The sequence below is a fragment of the Balaenoptera musculus genome, chromosome 10 (genome assembly GCF_009873245.2).
Source record: "Balaenoptera musculus isolate JJ_BM4_2016_0621 chromosome 10, mBalMus1.pri.v3, whole genome shotgun sequence".
In the NCBI taxonomy this organism is placed as follows: domain Eukaryota; kingdom Metazoa; phylum Chordata; class Mammalia; order Artiodactyla; family Balaenopteridae; genus Balaenoptera; species Balaenoptera musculus.
The window spans coordinates 6,871,588-6,893,604 of NC_045794.1; the positions used below are offsets into that span (position 1 = coordinate 6,871,588).

A 22,017-nucleotide genomic window follows, 5' to 3' on the forward strand; every position below is an offset into this window, starting at 1 on the left:
TAGGAGGTGGGTCAAAAAGGAACTTGCTGTGATTTATGTCATAGAGTGTTCTGCCTATGTTTTCCTCTAAGAGTTTCATAGTGTCTGGCCTTATATTTAGGTCTTTAATACATTTTGAGGTTTTTTTGGTGTATGGTGCTAGGGAGTTTTAAAATTTCATTCTTTTACATGTAGCTGTCCAGTTTTCCCAGCACCACTTATTGAAGACGCTGTCTTTTCTCCATTGTATATTCTTGCCTCCTTTATCAAAGATAAGCTGACCATATGTGTGTGGGTTTACCTCTGGGCTTTCTATCCTGTTCTATTGATTTATATTTCTGTTTTTTGTGCCAGTACCATATTGTCTTGATTATTGTAGCTTTGTAGTACAGTCTGAAGTCAGGGAACCTGATTCCTCCAGATCTGTTTTTCTTTCTCAAGATTGCTTTGGCTATTCAGGGTCTTTTGTGTTTCCATAAAAATTGTGAAATTTTTTGTTCTAGGTCTGTGAAAAATGCCATTGGTAGTTTGATAGGGATTATATTGAATCTGTAGATTGCTTTGGGTAGTATAGTCATTTTCACAATATTGATTCTTCCAATCCAAGAACATAGTATGTCTCTCCATCTGTTTGTATCATATTTAATTTCTTTCATCAGTGTCTTATTGTTTTCTGCATACACTTCTTTCATCTCCCTAGGTAGGTTTATTCCTAGGTATTTTATTCTTTTTGTTGCAATGGTCATGGGAGTGTTTCCTTAATTTCTCTTTCAGACTTTTCATCATTAGTGTATAAGAATGCAAGATTTCTGTGCATTATTTTGTATCCTGCTACTTTACCAAATTCATTGATTAGCTCTAGTAGTTTTCTGGCAGCATCTTTAGGATTCTCTATGTATAGTATCATGTCATCTGCAGTGACAGTTTTACTTCTTCTTTTCCAATTTGGATTCCTTTTATTTCTTTTTTTCTCTGATTGCTGTGGCTAAAACTTCCAAAACTATGTTGATAATAGTGGTGAGAGTGGACAACCTTGTCTTGTTCCTGATCTTAGAGGAAATGGTTTCAGTTTTTCACCATTGAGAATGATGTTGGCTGTGGGTTTGTCATATATGGCCTTTAATATGTTGTGGTAAGTCCCTCTGTGCCTACTTTCTGGAGGGTTTTTATCATAAATGGGTGATGAATTTTGTCGAAAGCTTTTTCTGTATCTATTGAGATGATCATATGGTTTTTATCCTTCAATTTGTTAATATGGTGTATCACATTGATTGATTTGTATATATTGAAGAATCCTTGCATTCCTGGGATAAACCCCATTTGATCATGGTGTATGATCCTTTTAATTTACTGTTGGATTCTGTTTGCTAGTGTTTTGTTGAGGATTTTTGCATCTATGTTCATCAGTGATATTGGCCTGTAGTTTTCTTTCTTTGTGACATCTTTGTCTGGTTTTGGTATCAGGGTGATGGTGGCCTCATAGAATGAGTTTGGGAGTGTTTCTCCATCTGCTATATTTTGGAAGAGTTTGAGAAGGATAGGTGTTAGCTCTTCTGTAAGTATTTGATAGAATTCACCTGTGAAGCCTTCTGGTCCTGGGCTATTTTTCTTTGGAAGATATTTAATCACATTCTCAATTTCAGTGCTTGTGATTGGTCTGTTTATATTTTCTATTTCTTCGTGGTTCAGTCTCGGAAGGTTGTGCTTTTCTAAGAATTTGCCCACTTCTTCCAGGTTGTCCATTTTATTGGCATAGAGTTGCTTGTAGTAATCTCTCATGATCCTTTGTATTTCTGCAGTGTCAGTTGTTACTTCTCCTTTTTCATTTCTAATTCTATTGATTTGAGTCTTCTCCCTTTTTTTCTTGATGAGCCTGGCTAATGGTTTATCAATTTTGTTTATCTTCTTAAAGAACCAGCTTTTAGTTTTATTGATCATTGTATTGTGTCGTTTCTTTTACATTTATTTCTGATCTGATCTTTATGATTTCTTTCCTTCTGGTAACTTTGGGTTTTTTTGTTCTTCTTTCTCTAATTGCTTTAGGGGTAAGGTTAGGTTGTTTATTTGAGATGTTTCTTGTTTCGTGAGGTAGGATTGTATTGCTATAAACTTCCCTCTTAGAACTGCTTTTGCTGCATCCCATAGGTTTTGGGTCATCGTGTGTTCATTGTCATTTGTTTCCAGGTATTTTTTGCTTGCTTTCCTCTTTGATTTCTACAGTGATCTCTTGTTTATTTAGTAATGTATTTTTTAGCCTCCATGTGATTGTATTTTTTACAAATTTTTTCCTGTAATTGATATCTAGTCTTATAGCATTGTGGTCGGAAAAGATACTTGATACGACTTCAATTTTCTTAAATTTACCAAAGCTTGATTTGTGACCCAAGATATGATCTATCCTGGAGAATGTTCCATGAGCACTTGAGAAGAAAGTGTATTCTGTTGTTTTTGGATGGAATGTCCTATAAATATCAATTAAGTCCATCTTGTTTAATGTATCACTTAAAGCTTGTGTTTCCTTATTTATTTTCATTTTGGGTGATCTGTCCATTGGTGAAAGTGGGGTGTTAAAGCCCCCTACTATGATTGTGTTACTGTCAATTTCCCCTTTTATAGCTGTTAGCATTTGCCTTATGTATTGTGCTCCTATGTTGGGTGCATATATATTTAAAATTGTTAGATCTTCTTCTTGGTTTGATCCCTTGATCGTTATGTAATGTCCTTCTTTGTCTCTTGTAATAGTCTTTATTTTAAAGTCTATTTTGTCTGATACAAGAATTGCTACTCCAACTTTCTTCTGATTTCCATTTGAATGGACTATCTTTTTCCATCCCCTTACTTTCAGTCTGTATGTGTCCCTATGTCTGAAGTGGGTGTCTTGTACACAGCATATATATGGGTCTTTTCTTTGTATCCATTCAGCCCGACTATGTCCTTTGGTTGGAGCATTTAATCCATTTACATTTAAGGTAGTTATCAATATTTATGTTCCTATTACCATTTTCTTAATTGTTGTGGGTTTGTTATTGTAGGCCTTTTCCTTCTCTTGTACTTGCTGCCTAGAGAAGTTTCTTTAGCATTTGTTGTAAAGCTGGTTTGGTGGTGCTGAATTCTCTTAGCTTTTGCTTGTCTGTGAAGCTTTTAATTTCTCTGTCGAATCTGAATGAGATCCTTGCTGGGTAGGGTAATCTTGGTTGTATGTTTTTCCCTTTTATCACTTTAAATATGTCCTGCCACTCCCTTCTGGCTTGCAGAGTTTCTGCTGAAAGATCAGCTGTTAACCTTCTGGGAATTCCCTTGTATGTTATGTGTTGCTTTTCCTTTGCTGCTTTTAATATTTTTTCTTTGTATTTAATTTTTGATAGTTTGATTAAGATGTGTCTTGGCGTGTATGTCTATTTTCTTTGTCTTCAATACTTTTATGTGCTTTTTTTTTTTGGTTCTGTGTTTTTTATCTCTGCGTCCTCTTAATATAGTTTTTCTCAGTATATTTATTTGTGCCTCCTGGACACTTACTACCCAGCTGTTTTTCTACTTATCTATCTTTCTCTAAATTCTACTTGTTCTATTCCTTTAAAAAAATGTCCTCTTCTTATAGTAATCTCTTTGCTTGTCCATATGTCATACTGAAAAATGGATAAGAAAAGTTTAGAATCTGTTATATAATTTCCTTTTAAAAAGTATAAATGTAATATTGAATACAAATTACTTCTGTGATTCTGGACTTATTACTTTTTAAATATCTCTTCTCTATTACCGTAAATCATTAATATTAATTTGTATATGCTTTATTGTTTTACTAATTAGCAAGAATTCAAAAAAATTGTATTTCACTGGGTTTTATTCATCTATTCATTCACTCATTAAATATCAAGCCCTTATCATAGTATTCAGAGAAAGTTCTCCATACATCCTTGTTGAATGAATGCATACAATGTGCAAGGTACTGTCTTAATAGCCAAAAGATGAGTAATATATGCAGGGTCTTTCTGCTAGTGGAGCTTTCATTCAGGAGTGTGTTTGTGTGTATTTGTAGATGTCTGTGTATGTATTTGTTGTGGGATGTGGAGAGTGATAAACAGGCAAAAACGTAAAGTTATTTCAGCTGGTGATAAGATCCAGTGAATGCCTCATCCCATTAGATTATGAAGCATGTGTTTTCACTTGTCATTTGGACTGAGCCAAGGACCTTAGATAATTTTGCGTGGGGACAAGACCACCCCCAGCTGTCCCTGATTCAGCACTTCCCATTGTTTGTTTCTGCAGGAAGGAGACCTAAGAGCTGTCCAACTGCTGCCCCCTGCACAGGTACGTCAGCCCCTCCCTCCTCCCCTGTGGCTCCCAGGGGCTCCTTCCTTCCCACCAGGGGCAGTAACAGGAGGGGCTGCTGTCTTTTCAGACAAAGAGAAGCTCCAGCTCAGGGGAGGAGACACCGTGTGCTCAGGGCGGGTGGAGGTCTGGCACAGCGGCTCCTGGGGCACAGTGTGTGATGACTCCTGGAGCCTGGCAGAGGCCGAGGTGGTGTGTCAGCAGCTGGGCTGTGGCCATGCCCTGGAAGCCGTGAGGGACGCAGCATTTGGCCCCGGAAATGGGAGCATCTGGCTGGACGAGGTGCGGTGCGGGGGCCGGGAGTCCTCCTTGTGGGACTGTGCTGCGGAGCCCTGGGGGCAGAACGACTGCAAGCACGAGGAGGATGCTGGAGTGAGGTGCTCGGGTCAGTGGAGGGGCTTGGGTTCCACGCTGGTTGAGCTGGGGCAGTGCTGGAGCAGTGGGCTGGGCTGGGGAATTTTTGTATTCAGAAAGCATCCAGGTACTGTAGCTATGATCTAGGAAGGGGGAGCTGGGAAGATTCAGCACTGATGCTGTGGTGACTGAGGGGTGATTTCAGGGCTCAGGAGAGAGAAATGGGCTCCCATGCATTCTGGCCAATTCCTGTGCTCCAAACTCCTGTTTTTCTCTTTAGGTGGAAGAACAACATTACCCCCCACTACAGCAGGTACTGTGCTACAATCCCTGGGTAGGGGAGAATATTCAGAGTCTTGGGACCTGTTCTGTGGACTCTCTGGCAGAATTAGCCAACTCAGGAGAGGAAAGATCCTGAGAAGCCACTGGCTGGTGGGGAGGAACCAGAGCATTTTCCTTGGGAAACATCCCGTGCCTTCGTTCAGGGTGCCAGAAGTTTCTCATGCCCGAGGCCCAAGGGAGGCTGGTTCTTGTGTTGCAGAATCTAGCGTTTTCCTACCTGCCCTTGCGTGTTGCTCCTCATCAGCTAGGTGCCAGTCCCAGGACTTGTGTGATGCTCTGGTCTCATGAAGCCCAAGGGGAAGGGATGCAATTGTAAGCTGGGTACTCAGAGGCTGGGTCCTCAGCAGGGACGCTCCCTAATAATCCCCAGCTCTCCCTTGGGCCACACTGGCTGGAGTGGTATTGAATTACCCCAGGGCAAGACCTAGGGGAGCCCAATCATTGTCAATCCAGTTGTGTCTCAGGCTGGGACTTTACTGTCCAGTGCTCCCTGGAAAGGTTGGCATAGGGAGTTTCTCTGTGCCCATGACCTTCTCCAAACCCTCTTGCCTTGTTACCCTTAGGGACCAGACCAGGCTCATATCCTATCCCTGGCATCTTCTCCCTGCCTGGGATCCTCTGCCTCATCTTGGGGGCCCTTCTCTTCCTGGTCCTCGTCATCCTGGTGACTCAGCTGCTCAGATGGAGAGCAGGGCGCAGAGGTGGGCTGCAGGGGGTACTGGGTACCATGGAAAGCGTGTGGAGGCAGGAAATGGGGCCAGGTGTGAGGAGGGGAAACTTGGGCCAGGTCTTTGTTCTTTCCCCCTTTAGTCTGCAGAACTCCATCTGCTTCACGTTAAACTCTAAGGGCTGAATACACAGAGGTTCTTAGGACTGAGGTGTGAACACTCATAAGTCATGGCCTCTTCTGTGAGACCAGAAAGAGTTGGGGCTGAGCTGTGGATTCAGGGTCGGACAAAGGCAGAAGGTACAGACATGGTACATGGCGTGGGAGACTCTGCGCAGGTCCCGGCAGCCCTGAGGGTTTTTCCACCTGTGAGCATAGGGGAAATGAAGGGTTAACTTGGGGGTTCATGGTGTCTAGGGTGGCAATCTCTGACCTGCTGGTGGTTTTCTCAGCCGTATCCGGTTTTGAAGATGCTCTTGCTGAGGCCATGTATGAGGAGCTTGATTACCTTGTGACACCGAAGGAGGATCTTCTGGGCAGGCCAGGTGGGTACCTCTGCCTTGTCCTCCTGGGACCTCTGGCTGTCAGCCCCCCACTGGCTGTGAGCCATCTTCTCAGCAACCACAGACCCCACATCTGCCCCAGGCTCACAGAGGCAGCCCCTCCAAAGGCGGCAGGCTGGCCGCTACAGAGCCCCTGTGAGGTCCCAGCCTCCCTCTAAACTGCAGAAGCCAAGCCTGTCCCTGCATTTCTTCTCAGCCTCACACAGGTCCCATGGGTGTGGGGAGGGTCGTTCTGTTTGTTGTGTGATGTTTTTCTCCACATTAGGGTTCCTGTCAGATGACTCTTTGACCAAACTGCCATATGACTCTGTGGATGGTGAGGGCAATAGTGACTATAAGTCCACTCCAGGTAGTAGAGGTGGACCTGCCTCGGCTGGGTGTTGGGGGGAGGGAGAATTTCCCTTATAGAGACGAGGTGCAAAGGGAACAGTCTTCCTTTGACTGGGATTAGAGGGATCCCTTGGGTCCAGATGGGGCCCATCCTCCCCCTTCCCTGGCTGTTCTGCCATGTCTCAGATTGGGGCTGGGCTCTCTGTGTCCAGAATCACACTCATTCAGTCACAACAGGCACACATTGTTTTAAAAATTAATATCTGGAAAGCATAATTTGTTGGACTATTTTAGTAACGCTCATTGGTGTAAAGTTGCTTTGAGATATGTAGTTTTAAACAAGAAATATTGAGATTTTGAACGTCATTGTTTTGGTTTATGGGCACATCAAAATGAAATATGGCCTTAGGAAAAATCTGTTGAAACAAGGAGTGACTGGTGCCTCTATTTTGCAGCTCAGAAACTTTGGGTCAGAAGGGATCTTAGGTATTTCCCAGGCCAACCCTTTTACTGTGGTTTTATCTGACCCCCTTTTCTGCCCTTAGAACCCCCAGAGCAGAGGACTGATGACGCTGGTGAGGGTTATGATGATGTTGAAGAGGTACCAGTGCCTGGGGCTCCTCCTGCCTCTCTGAGGAGTGAGGGGGAAGTGCCCCCAGAGAAGGAGAATGGGGTGACGGCCTCTCAGACAGGTGAGTGGGGTTAGCTGATCTCCTGTAATCTTTGGTCTCTGTCCTGGAAAGGGTGAATTTGAGCTCCTCAACGCCCATCCTTTCTGGAGATTCAAAATTTGGATGAGTTCATGTGTTTGATAGGATCACCACTAACATATGTCATCTTTAATGCTGTCAGACTACTTGGGAGGGAGGAATCACTCTATGTTCTTGGGATGTATGTCTCCAAATTGTGCGACCTAAATTTTTCACTTTATGAGTGATGTGCTTGCATTAAGACTTACAGATTAGGGAATTTCCTGGCTGTCCAGTGGTTAGGACTCTGCTCTTTCACTGCTGGGGCCTGGGTTCAATCCCTGCAGGCGAACTAAGATCCTGCAAGTGGTGCAGTGCAGCCAAAAAAGAAAAAAAGGCTTATAGATTAATTGAGCATATTTACTGAATCCAAAAATGGAACAACTGTTTTGACTACATCTTCATGCTGTCTCATACATGAAAGGTAGTTAGAGATTTCAAAAAAGATATTGCAGTACTGGAATTTGTGAAGCATTTTGATAATTTAAGATGCACTGTGGTTTTTTGAAACTAGAGGCCTGTAGCTTAGTTACACCTGCGCAGAACGGGTGATTACCACACCTACCACACCTTTTCCCCAAATCACCTTTCCCCAAGATCCCCATGCACCCCACAATTCCTATGCCTCAGACAGCTCTGCTGTGTTATTCTTCATCCCATAAATACCCCAGCCCCTTGTCTTCCAGGAGCCAGATTTGAGATTTATTCTCCTGTCTTCTCTTCGGCTGCCTTGTGAATAAGCCCTGTCTTCGCTGCAAACCTCGGATGTCTCAGCGTTTTAGCTTGCTGTGTTTCTGACAAAGGGAACCTGGCTCGGATAAATCACCCAGCAAAGAAAAATCCAAGACACCAGTCAGACTTTTACCACAGTTGTCTATGCCATGTAGCTGACAGGGTCTTTGTGCTCTGGCTGGGTGTCAGGCCTGAGCCTCTGAGGTGGGATAGCCGAGTTCAGGACATAGCTCCACCAGAGACCTTCCAGCCCCACATAATATCAATCGGCGAGCACTCTCCCAGAGATCTCCATCTCAATGCTAAGACCCAACTCCACCCAATGATCAGCAAGCTCCAGTGCTGGACACCCCATGCCAAACAACTAACAAACAAGACAGGAACACAATCCCACCCATTAGCAGAGAGGCTGCCTAAAATCAAAATACGGTCACAGACACCCCAAAACACACCACTGGACGAGGTCCTGCCCACCAGAAAGACAAGTTTGAGCCTCATCCACCAGAACACAGACACCAGTACACTCCACCAGGAAGCCTACACAAGCCACTGAAGCAACCTTACCCACCGGGGGTAGACACCAAAAACAACGGGAACTACGAACCTGCAGCCAGCAAAAAGGAGACCCCAAACACAGTAAGTTAAACAAAATGAGAAGACAGAGAAGTATGCAGCAGATGAAGGAGCAAGGTAAAAACCCACCAGACCACCAAAAGATCAAGATGAAAAAAAAAAAATTAATTACATGGGACTGAGTGAACTGATGAGGATGATTATAATTTTTGTGACTTTCTCTTTGAATAATAATAAAAACAAAACCCACCAGGCCAAACAAAAGAAGAGGTACTAGGCAGTCTACCTGAAAAAGAATTCAGAGTAAGGATAGTAAAAATGATCCAAAATTTTGGAAATACAATGGAGAAAATACAAGAAATGATTAACAAGGACCTAGAAGAACTAAAGAGCAAACAAACAATGATGAACAACACAATAAATGAAATTAAAAATTCTCTAGAAAGAATTAGTAGCAGAATAGCTGAGGCAGAAGGACTGATAAGTGACCTGGAAAATAAAAGAGTGGAAATAACTACTGCAGAGCAGAATAAAGAAAAAAGAATGAAAAGAATTGAGGGATAGTCTCAGAGACCTCTGGGAGAACATTAAACACACCAACATTTGAATTATAGGGGTCCCAGAAGAAGAAGAGAAAAAAAAAAGGTACTGAGAAAATATTTGAAGACATTATAGTTGAAAATTTCCCAAATATGGGAAAGGAGATAGTCAATCAAGTCCAGAAAGTGCAGAGAGTCCCATACAGGATAAATCCAAGGAGAAACATGCCAAGACACATAATCCTCAAACTATCAAAAATTAAATACTAAGAAAAAATATTAAAAGCAGCAAGGGAAAAGCAACAAAAAACATACAAGGGAATCTTCAGAAGGTTAACAGCTTATCTTTCAGCAGAAACTCTGCAAGCCAGAAGGGAGTAGCAGGACATATTTAAAGTCATGAAAGGGAAAAACCTACAACCAAGATTATTCTACCCAGCAAGGACCTCATTCAGATTCGACAGAGAAATTAAAACCTTTATAGACAAGCAAAAGCTAAGGGAATTCAGCACCACCAAACCAGCTAAAGGAACTTCTCTAGGCGGGAAACACAAGAGAAGGAAAAGACCTACAATAACAAACCCAAAACAATTAAGAAAATGGTAATAGGAACATACATATCGATAATTACCTTAAATGTAAATGGATTAAATGCTCCAGCCAAAAGACATAGACTGGCTGAATGGATACAAAAAGACCCATGTATGTGCTGTCTACAAGAGACACACTTCAGACCTAGGGACACATACAGACTGAAAGTGAGGGGATGGGAAAAGATATTCCATGCAAATGGAAATCAAAAGAAAGCTGGAGTAGCAATTCTCATATCAGGCAAAATAGACTTTAAAATAAAGACTATTACAAGAGACAAAGAAGGACACTACATGATGATCAAGGGATCAATCCAAGAAGAAGATATAACAATTGTAAATATCTACGCACCCAACATTGGAGCACTTCAATACATAAGGCAAATGCTAACAGCCATAAAGGGGAAAATGACAGTAACACAACCATAGTAGGGGACTTTAACACCCCACTTTCACCAATGGACAAATCACCCAAAATGAAAATAAATAAGGAAACACAAGCTTTAAATGAAACATTAAACAAAATGGACTTAATAGATATTTATAGGACAATCCATCCAAAAACAACAGAATACACTTCTCAGGTGCTCATGGAACATTCTCCAGGATAGATCATATCTTGGGTCACAAATCAAGCCTTGGTAAATTTAAGAAAATTGAAACCCTATCAAGTATCTTTTCCTACCACAACACTATGAGACTAGATATCAATTACAAGAAAAAAACTGTAAAACATGCAAACACATAGAGGCTAAATAATATGCTACTAAATAACCAAGAGATCACTGAAGAAATTAAAGAGAAAATCAAAAAGTACCTAGAAACAAATGACGATGAACATGACAGCCCAAAACCTATGGGATGCAGCAAAAGCAGTTCTTGAGGGAAGTTTACAGCAGTACAATCCTACCTCAAGAAACAAGGAAGAGATTAACCAAGATGGCAGAGTAGAAGGACGTGCTCTCACTCCCTCTTGCGAGAGCACCAGAATCACCACTGGCTGCTGGACAATCATTGACAGGAAGACCCTGGACTTCACCAAGGAGGATACCCCGCGTCCAAGGACAGAGGAGAAGCCACAGTGAGACGGTAGGAGGGGCGCAATCAGAGTAAAATCAAATCCCATAACTGCTGGGTGGGTGACTCACAGACTGGCGAACACTTATACCACAGAATTCCACCCACTGGAGTGAAGGTTCTGAGCCCCACGTCAGGCTTCCCAACCTGGGGGTCCGGCAACGGGAGGAGGAATTCCTAGAGAATCAGACTTTGAAGCCTAGAGGGAATTGATTGCAGGACTTTGACAGGACTGGGGGAAACAGAGACCCCACTCTTGGAGGGCACACACAAAGTAATGTGTGCATCGGGACCCAGGGGAAGGAGCAGTGACCCTGGGGGAGACTGAACCGGACCTACCTGCTGGTGTTGGGGGGTCTCCTGCAGAGGCGAGTGGTGGCTCTGTTTCACCGTGGGGATAAGGACACTGGCAGCAGAGGCTCTGGGAAGTTCTCCTTGGCGTGAGCCCTCCCAGAGTCTGCCATTGACCCCACCAAAGAGCACCGGTAGGCTCCAGTGTTGGGTTGCCTCAGGCAAAACAACCAACAGGGAGGGAACCCAGCCCCACCCATCAACAGTCAAGTGGATTAAGGTTTTACTGAGCTCTGACTGCCACAGCAACAGGGAGGGAACCCAGCCCCACCCATCAACAGTCAAGTGGATTAAGGTTTTACTGAGCTCTGACCGCCACAGCAACAGTCAGCTCTACCCACCACCAGAGCCTCCCATCAAGCCTCTTAGATAGCCTCAACCACCAGAGGGCAGACAACAGAAGCAAGAAAAACTACGATCCTGCAGCCTGTGGACCAAAAACCACAGTTACAGAAAGATAGAGAAGATGAAAAGGCAGAGGGCTATGCACCAGATGAAGGAACAAGAAAAAACCCCAGAAAAACAACTAAATGAAGTGGAGATAGGCAACCTTCCAGAAAAAGAATTCAGAATAATGATAGTGAAGATGATCCAGGACCTCGGAATAAGAATGGAGGCAAAGATTGAGAAGATGCAAGAAATGATTAACAAAGACCTAGAAGAATTAAAGAACAAACAAACAGAGATCACCAATACAATAACTGAAATGAAAACTACACTAGAAGGAATCAATAGCAGAATAACTGAGGCAGAAGAACGGATAAGTGACCTGGAAGACAGAATGGTGGCATTCACGGCTACGGAACAGACTAAAGAAAAAAGAATGAAAAGAAATGAAGACAGCCTAAGAGACCTCTGGGACAACATTAAACGCAACAACATTCGCATTATAGGGGTCCCAGAAGGAGAAGAGAGAGAGAAAGGACCAGAGAAAATATTTGAAGAGATTATAGTCGAAAACTTCCCTAACATGGGAAAGGAAATAGCCACCCAAGTCCAGGAAGCGCAGAGAGTCCCATACAGAATAAACCCAAGGAGAAACACGCCGAGACACATAGTAATCAAAGTGGCAAAAATTAAAGACAAAGAAAAATTATTGAAAGCAGCAAGGGAAAAACGACAAATAACATACAAGGGAACTCCCATAAGGTTAACAGCTGATTTCTCAGCAGAAACTCTGCAAGCCAGAAGGGAGTGGCATGATATACTTAAAGTGATGAAAGGGAAGAACCTACAACCAAGATTACTCTACCCGGCAAGGATCTCATTTAGATTTGATGGAGAAATCAAAAGCTTTGCAGACAAGCAAAAGCTAAGAGAATTCAGCACCACCAAACCAGCTCTACAACAAATGCTAAAGGAGCTTCTCTAAGTGGGAAACACAAGAGAAGAAAAGGACCTACAAAGACAAACCCAAAACAATTAAGAAAATGGTCATAGGAACATACATACATATCGGTAATTACCTTAAACGTGAATGGATTAAATGCCCCAACCAAAAGACATAGACTGGCTGAATGGATACAAAAACAAGACCCATATATATGCTGTCTACAAGAGACCCACTTTAGACCTAGGGACACATACAGACTGAAAGTGAGGGGATGGAAAAAGATATTCCATGCAAATGGAAATCAAAAGAAAGCTGGAGTAGCTATACTCATATCAGATAAAATAGACTTTAAAATAAAGAATGTTACAAGAGACAAGGAAGGACACTACATAATGATCCAGGGATCAATCCAAGAAGAAGATATAACAATTATAAATATATATGCACCCAACATAGGAGCACCTCAATACATAAGGCAACTGCTAACAGCTATAAAAGAGGAAATCGACAGTAACACAATAATAGTGGGGGACTTTAACACCTCACTTACACCAATGGACAGATCATCCAAAATGAAAATAAATAAGGAAACAGAAGCTTTAAATGACACAATAGACCAGATAGATTTAATTGATATTGATAGGACATTCCATCCCAAAACAGCAGATTGCACGTTCTTCTCAAGTGCGCACGGAACATTCTCCAGGATAGATCACATCTTGGGTCACAAATCAAGCCTCAGTAAATTTAAGAAAATTGAAATCATATCAAGCATCTTTTCTGACCACAACGCTATGAGATTAGAAATGAATTACAGGGAAAAAAACGTAAAAAGGACAAACACATGGAGGCTAAACAATACGTTACTAAATAACCAAGAGATCACTGAAGAAATCAAAGAGGAAATCAAAAAATACCTAGAGACAAATGACAATGAAAACACGACGACCCAAAACCTATGGATGCAGCAAAAGCGGTTCTAAGAGGGAAGTTTATAGCTATACAAGCCTACCTAAAGAAACAAGAAAAATCTCAAGTAAACAATCTAACCTTACACCTAAAGAAACTAGAGAAAGAAGAACAAACAAAACCCAAAGTTAGCAGAAGGAAAGAAATCATAAAGATCAGAGCAGAAATAAATGAAATAGAAACAAAGAAAACAATAGCAAAGATCAATAAAACTAAAAGTTGGTTCTTTGAGAAGATAAACAAAATTGATAAGCCATTAGCCAGACTCATCAAGAAAAAGAGGGAGAGGACTCAAATCAATAAAATCAGAAATGAAAAAGGAGAAGTTACAACAGACACCACAGAAATACAAAGCATCCTAAGAGACTACTACAAGCAACTTTATGCCAATAAAATGGACAACCTGGAAGAAATGGACAAATTCTTAGAAAGGTATAACCTTCCCAGACTGAATCAGGAAGAAACAGAAAATATGAACAGACCAATCACAAGTAATGAAATTGAAACTGTGATTAAAAATCTTCCAACAAACAAAAGTCCAGGACCAGATGGCTTCACAGGTGAATTCTATCAAACATTTAGAGAAGAGCTAACACCCATCCTTCTCAAACTCTTCCAAAAAATTGCAGAGGAAGGAACACTCCCAAACTCATTCTATGAGGCCACCATCACCCTGATACCAAAACCAGACAAAGACACTACAAAAAAAGAAAATTACAGACCAATATCACTGATGAATATAGATGCAAAAATCCTCAACAAAATACTAGCAAACAGAATCCAGCAACACATTAAAAGGATCATACACCACGATCAAGTGGGATTTATCCCAGGGATGCAAGGATTCTTCAATATACGCAAATCAATCAATGTGATACACCATATTAACAAATTGAAGAATAAAAACCATATGATCATCTCAATAGATGCAGAAAAAGCTTTTGACAAAATTCAACACCCATTTCTGATAAAAACTCTCCAGAAAGTGGGCATAGAGGGAACCTACCTCAACATAATAAAGGCCATATATGACAAACCCACAGCAAACATCATTCTCAATGGTGAAAAACTGAAAGCATTTCCTCTAAGATCAGGAACGAGACAAGGATGTCCACTCTCACCACTATTATTCAACATAGTTCTGGAAGTCCTAGCCACGGCAATCAGAGAAGAAAAAGAAATAAAAGGAATACGAATTGGAAAAGAAGAAGTAAAACTGTCACTGTTTGCGGATGACATGATACTATACATAGAGAATCCTAAAACTGCCACCAGAAAACTGCTAGAGCTGATTAATGAATATGGTAAAGTTGCAGGATACAAAATTAATGCACAGAAATCTCTTGCATTCCTATACACTAATGATGAAAAATCTGAAAGAGAAATTATGGAAACACTCCCATTTACCATTGCAACAAAAAGAATAAAATACCTAGGAATAAACCTACCTAGGGAGACGAAAGACCTGTATGCAGAAAACTATAAGACACTGATGAAAGAAATTAAAGATGATACCAACAGATGGAGAGATATACCATGTTCTTGGATTGGAAGAATCAACATTGTGAAAATGAGTATACTACCCAAAGCAATCTACAGATTCAATGCAATCCCTATCAAATTACCAATGGCATTTTTTACGGAGCTAGAACAAATCATCTTAAAATTTGTATGGAGACACAAAAGACCCCGAATAGCCAAAGCAGTCTTGAGGGAAAAAAATGGAGCTGGAGGAATCAGACTCCCAGACTTCAGACTATACTACAAAGCTACAGTAATCAAGACAGTATGGTACTGGCACAAAAACAGAAACATAGATCAATGGAACAAGATAGAAAGCCCAGAGATTAACCCACGCACATATGGTCAACTAATCTATGACAAAGGAGGCAAAGATATACAATGGAGAAAAGACAGTCTCTTCAATAAGTGGTGCTGGGAAAACTGGACAGCTACATGTAAAAGAATGAAATTAGAATACTCCCTAACACCATACACAAAAATAAACTCAAAATGGATTAGAGACCTAAATATAAGACTGGACACTATAAAACTCTTAGAGGAAAACATAGGAAGAACACTCTTTGACATAAATCACAGCAAGATCTTTTTTGACCCACCTCCTAGAGTAATGGAAATAAAAACAAAAATAAACAAATGGGACCTAATGAAACTTCAAAGCTTTTGCACAGCAAAGGAAACCATAAACAAGACGAAAAGACAACCCTCAGAATGGGAGAAAATATTTGCAAATGAATCAACGGACAAAGGATTAATCTCCAAAATATATAAACAGCTCATTCAGCTCAATATCAAAGAAACAAACACCCCAATCCAAAAATGGGCAGAAGACCTAAATAGACATTTCTCCAAAGAAGACATACAGATGGCCACGAAGCACATGAAAAGATGCTCAACATCACTAATTATTAGAGAAATGCAAATCAAAACCACAATGAGGTATCACCTCACTCCTGTTAGAATGGGCATCATCAGAAAATCTACAAACAACAAATGCTGGAGAGGGTGTGGAGAAAAGGGAACCCTCTTGCACTGTTGGTGGGAATGTAAATTGATACAGCCACTATGGAGAACAGTATGGAGGTTCCTTAAAAAACTAAAAATAGAATTACCATATGACCCAGCAATCCCACTACTGGGCATATACCCAGAGAAAACCGTAATTCAAAAAGACACATGCACCCGAATGTTCATTGCAGCACTATTTACAATAGCCAGGTCATGGAAGCAACCTAAATGCCCATCAACAGACGAATGGATAAAGAAGTTGTGGTACATATATACAATGGAATATTACTCAGCCATAAAAAGGAACGAAATTGAGTCATTTGTTGAGACATGGATGGATCTAGAGACTGTCATACAGAGTGAAGTAAGTCAGAAAGAGAAAAACAAATATCGTATATTAATGCATGTATGCGGAACCTAGAAAAATGGTACAGATGAGCCAGTTTGCAGGGCAGAAGTTGAGACACAAATGTAGAGAATGGTCATGTGGACACCAAGGGGGGAAAACTGCGGTGAGGTGGGGATGGTGGTGTGCTGGATTGGGCAATTGGGATTGGCATGTATACACTGATGTGTATGAAACTGATGCCTAATAAGAACCTGCAGTATAAAAAAACAAACAAAACAACTAATACTAAACTTTCATTGGGTTATTTGTATGGAAATATGTTAATATAAATGTTTCAGACATTACATGAAATTTCTAAAAATCTTAAAAAAAAAAAAAAAAAAAAGAAACAGGGAAAATCTCAAATAAACAACCTAACTTTACACCTAAAGCAATTAGAGAAAGCACAACAAAAAATCCCAAAGTTACCAGAAGGAAAGAAATCATAAAGATCAGATCAGAAATAAATGTAAAAGAAATGAGGGAAACAATAGCAAAGATCAATAAAACTAAAAACTGGTTCTTTGAGAAGATAACAAAATTGATACACCATTAGCCAGACTCATCAAGAAAAAAAGGGAGAAGACTCAAATCAATAGAATTAGAAATGAAAAAGGAGAAGTAACAACTGACACTGCAGAAATACAAAGGATCATGAGAGATTACTACAAGCAACTCTATGCCAATAAAATGGACAACCTGGAAGAAATGGACAAATTCTTAGAAAAGCGCAAGCTTCCAAGACGGAACCAGGAAGAAATAGAATATACAAACAGACCAATCACAAGCACTGAAATTGAAACTGTGATTAAAAATCTTCCAACAAACAAAAGCCCAGGACCAGAGGCTTCACAGGCGAATTCTATCAAACATTTAGAGAAGAGCTAACACCTATCCTTCTCAAACTCTTCCAAAACATAGCAGAGGGAGGAACATTCCCAAACTCATTCTACGAGGCCACTATCACCCTGATACCAAAATCAGACAAAGATGTTACAAAAAAAGAAAACACCAGACCAATATCACTGATGAACATAGATGCAGAAATCCTCAACAAAATACTAGCAAACAGAATCCAGCAGTACATTAAAAGGATCATACACCACGATCAAATGGGGTTTATCCCAGGAATGCAAGGAATCTTCAATATACACAAATCAATCAATGTGATACAACACATTAACAAATTGAAGGATAAAAACCATATGATCATCTCAATAGATGCAGAACAAACTTTCAACAAAATTCAACACCCATTTATGATAAAAACTCTCCAGAAAGTAGACATAAAGGGAACTTACCTCAACATAATAAAGGCCATATATGACAAACCCACAGCCAACATCATTCTCAATGGAGAAAAACTGAAACCATTTCCACTAATATCAGGAACAAGATAAGGTTGCCCACTCTCACCACTATTTTTCAACATTGTTTTGGAAATTTTAGCCACAGCAATCAGAGAAGAAAAAGAAATAAAAGGAATCCAAATCAGAAAAGAATAAGTGAAGCTGTCACTGTTTGCAGATGACATGATACTATACAGAGAGAATCCTAAAGATGCTACCAGAAAACTACTAGAGCTAATCAGTGAATTTGGTAATGTAGCAGGATGCAAAATTAATGCACAGAAGTCTCTTGCATTCCTATACACTGATGATGAAATCTGAGAGACAAATTCAGTAAACACTCTCATTTACCACTGCAACAAAAAGAATAAAATACCTAGGAATAAACCTACCTAAGGAGCCAGAAGTTCTGTATGCAGAAAACTATAAGACACTGATGAAAGAAAGTAAAGATGTTAGAAATAGATGGAGAGATATACCATGTTCTTGGATTGGAAGAATCAACATTGTGAAAATGACGATACTACTGAAAGTCATCTACAGATTCAATGCAATCCCTGTCAAATATCAATGGCATTTTCCACAGAAGTAGAACAAAAATTTCACAGTTTGCATGGAAACACAAAAGACCCAGAATAGCCAAAGCAATCTTGGGAAAGAAAAATGGAGCTAGAGGAATCAGGATCCCAGACTTCAGACTATACTACAAAGCTACAGTAATCAAGACAGTATGGTAATAGCACAAAAACAGAAATATACATCAATGAAACAGGATAGAAAGCCCAGCAATAAACCCATGGAGATATGGTCACCTTATCTTTGATAAAGGAGGCAAGAATATAGAATGGAGATAAGACAGCCTCTTCAATAAGTGGTGCTGGGAAAACTGGACAGCTACATGTGAAAGAATGAAATTAGAACACTCCCTAACACCATACACAAAAATAAACTCAAAATGGATTAAAGACCTAAATGTAAGGCCAGACACTATAAAACTCTTAGAGGAAAACATAGGCAGAACACTCTATGACATAAATCACAGCAAGATCCTTTTTGACCCAGCTCCTAGGGAAATGGAAATAAAAGCAAAAATAAACAAATGGGACCTAATGAAACTTAAAAGCTTTTGCACAGCAAAGGAAACCATAAACAAGACCAAAAGACAACCCTCAGAATGGGAGAAAATATTTGCATATGAAGCAACTGACAAAAGATTAATCTCCAAAATTTACAAGCAGCTCATGCAGCTCAATAACAAAAAAACAAACAACCCAATCCAAAAATGGGCAGAAGACCTAAACAGACATTTCTCCAAAGAAGATATACAGATTGCCAACAAACACATGAATGAATGCTCAACATCATTAACCATTAAAGAAATGCAGATCAAAACTACAATGACATATCATCTCACACCAGTCAGAATGTCCATCATCAAAAAATCTAGAAACAATAAATGCTGGAGAGGGTGTGGAGAAAAGGGAACACTCTTGCACTGTTGGTGGGAATGTAAATTGATACAGCCACTATGGAGAACAGTATGGAGGTTCCTTAAAAAACTAAAAATAGAACTACCATATGACCCAGCAATCCCACTACTGGGCATATACCCTGAGAAAACCATAATTCAAAAAGAGTCATGTACCAAAATGTTCATTGCTCTATTTACAATAGCCAGGACATGGAAGCAACTGAAGTGTCCATCAACAGATGAATGGATAAAGAAGGTGTGGCACATATATACAATGGAATATTACTCAGCCATAAAAAGAAATGAAATTGAGCTATTTGTAGTGAGGTGGATGGAGTTAGAGGCTGTCATACAGAGTGAAGTAAGTCAGAAGGAGAAAAACAAATACAGTATGCTAACACATATATATGGAATCTAAGGAAAAAAAAAAGTCATGAAGAACCTAGTGGCAAGATGGGAATAAAGACACAGACCTACTAGAGAATGGACTTGAGGATATGGGGAGGGGGAGGGGTAAGATGTGACAGGGTGAGAGAGTGGCATGGACATATATACACTACCAAACGTAAAATAGATAGCTAGTGGGAAGCAGCCGCATAGCACAGGGAGATCAGCTCGGTGCTTTGTGACCACCTAGAGGGGTGGGATAGGGAGGGTGGGAGGGAGGGAGATGCAAGAGGGAAGAGATATGGGAACATATGTATATGTAAAACTGATTCGCTTTGTTATAAAGCAGAAACTAACACACCATTGTAAAGCAATTATACTCCAAGAAAGATGTTAAAAAAAAAAGTTTCTATCTAATATGCTTTTCCTGATGTGTGTGGTTTTTTTTAAATTTATTTATTTGTTTATTTGTGGCTGTGTTGGGTCTTCGTTTCCGTGCGAGGGCTTTCTCCAGTTGCGGCAAGCGGGGGCCACTCTTCATCGCGGTGCGCGGGCCTCTCACTATCGTGGCCTCTCGTTGCGGAGCACAGGCTCCAGACGCGCAACCCCAGTAATTGTAGCTCACGGGCCCAGTTGCTCCACGACATGTGGGATCTTCCCAGACCAGGGCTCGAACCCGTGTCCCCTGAATTGGCAGGCAGATTCTCAACCACTGCGCCACCAGGGAAGCCCCCTGATGTGTTTTATATTGTGCAGAAATGATCTCAATCTGATTCGCCAGGAGTGCTGTGTTTTCGCTTTGCCCCTGATTCTGATGCCTCTAGAGGGCTCTGTTTAGTCTGAGTCACAATCATAACCAGGGCCTAAATTTGCTATTGCAGGTTCTTTTCACGTTCCTCCAGGAAAGAAGATCTGGGAAAGAAGAAACTCCTGACCAAAGAATATGAGCTTGGAAATGAGGATGCTGCATTTGGAAGCAGTGGAATTCCATCTGAAGAACAAATACACGTCTATTGAAACTCCTGTTACATTCTGGTCCAAACTTGAGGTTCAGAAAATATCACTGCTTGTGTCCATATAGGATAATGCTGACTTGTGTTCCATTTTTATGTAAATTGTCCAATAATAAATACTTTGGTCCTTTCATATAAGTTCTTTGTTGTTCAGAAATTTTTGTGAACATCTAGACACTTTAACCCAAACTACTTTTATAGTATTCATCCCCTAGTCACTTTCATCCAGATATATATTTTCTTCTCCTGAGTGAAACCCTAGGTGAGAGACCTGTGGTCAAACTGAGGGAGATGCTGAATCCAGAGTTGAGGTTCATCTCCTCCCAAGATGACCTCATAGTAACAGCACTTGAATATTCCAGAAATGTTCTATCCTAATTACATCATCTCTCCTCACGTAATTTTGGCACCTCCTCCCCCTATAGACCCGGGAATTTGATTTCGCAGAGGTAGCTGTAGCTGTGGCAAAACTTTCTTAGTAAATAAATAAATCTAAAAACTTCTCAGAGGCATAATTGAAATAGGAAAGTACAGAAGTCGCTTGGAAGCAGAATGTTTTTATGTTAACTTTGTAGCTTTGGTTGCAGAGATTCTTAGGCTTCAACTTTTTTTCAAATGCAATTTTGTCTTTTCATGATTGAGTTACTAGGTATAGCATATAATGTGTGCAACCTGGTTAATTTAAATGAAGATTATTTCTTATGTCCTTGAGTTCAGTGACCCTTTAAAGTAGATCAATTCAAGTTACCCCAGAGTATGGTTAGATTTTAGTTGGGAAAACAAGTTTCCGTTCCCTATTCTCACTTCCTCTGGCTGTAGAAAAGATCAGAAACTACGAGTCTCTTGGTGGATAAGAGAAGAGCTGGGAGCTGGATTAGGGCCAGGGTTAGTGATGATTCATTAGGAGTTGGACCATTCTTGTTCTCTCAGCATGTTATAACTGTGGTGAATGTGGATAGTCCTTTCAACTCATATCCTAGAAGATACTCGTGCATGACATTTTGGAAAATAGTTCTATTATAAGCAGCTGTACTCTCTCTGTAAAATTACTCTCTATTCTACTTTCTCTGAATTACTTGTTTTGAAGAAATAAAGTAACCCCTTAGATTCAAGCTAGGAGTACAGAAAAGTCAAATGATAAGCCCTTACAAGAAAAAAGTGTCTACTTTCATCCCCAAATTCCAACCTAATGTGTACTTATCAGTGGAAAGGGAAGAGAATGAGGTCCTTACTTTCACACCTGCTGTCTTAGGATCAGTAGGATTACGTATTATACAGAGTAAGATTAGACTTGCTAATCTTCTGAACTTCCTGGGAAAGTCATTAGAGTTCACACATCTGCTGAGGACAAATATACTGTCTACATATAACATGTTCAAGTTCTCAAGTCCTTTGACTAACAC

General features: G+C 40.4%; 1 protein-coding gene across 1 annotated transcript in view; it reads left to right on the plus strand.

Annotated features, from left to right (window-relative positions):
• The window catches only part of LOC118902003 (antigen WC1.1-like), a 48,709-nt gene extending 27,973 nt beyond the window's left edge, over positions 1-20,736 (plus strand). The window contains exons 7-14 of the mRNA XM_036865867.1: positions 4,246-4,287; positions 4,379-4,693; positions 4,943-4,975; positions 5,568-5,705; positions 6,124-6,216; positions 6,500-6,583; positions 7,110-7,256; positions 20,483-20,736. Coding sequence (XP_036721762.1) covers positions 4,246-4,287; positions 4,379-4,693; positions 4,943-4,975; positions 5,568-5,705; positions 6,124-6,216; positions 6,500-6,583; positions 7,110-7,256; positions 20,483-20,535 — 905 coding nt within the window. The 3' untranslated portion in view covers positions 20,536-20,736. The remainder of the gene's footprint in view (positions 1-4,245; positions 4,288-4,378; positions 4,694-4,942; positions 4,976-5,567; positions 5,706-6,123; positions 6,217-6,499; positions 6,584-7,109; positions 7,257-20,482) is intronic.
• Positions 20,737-22,017: the final 1,281 nt, after the last annotated feature.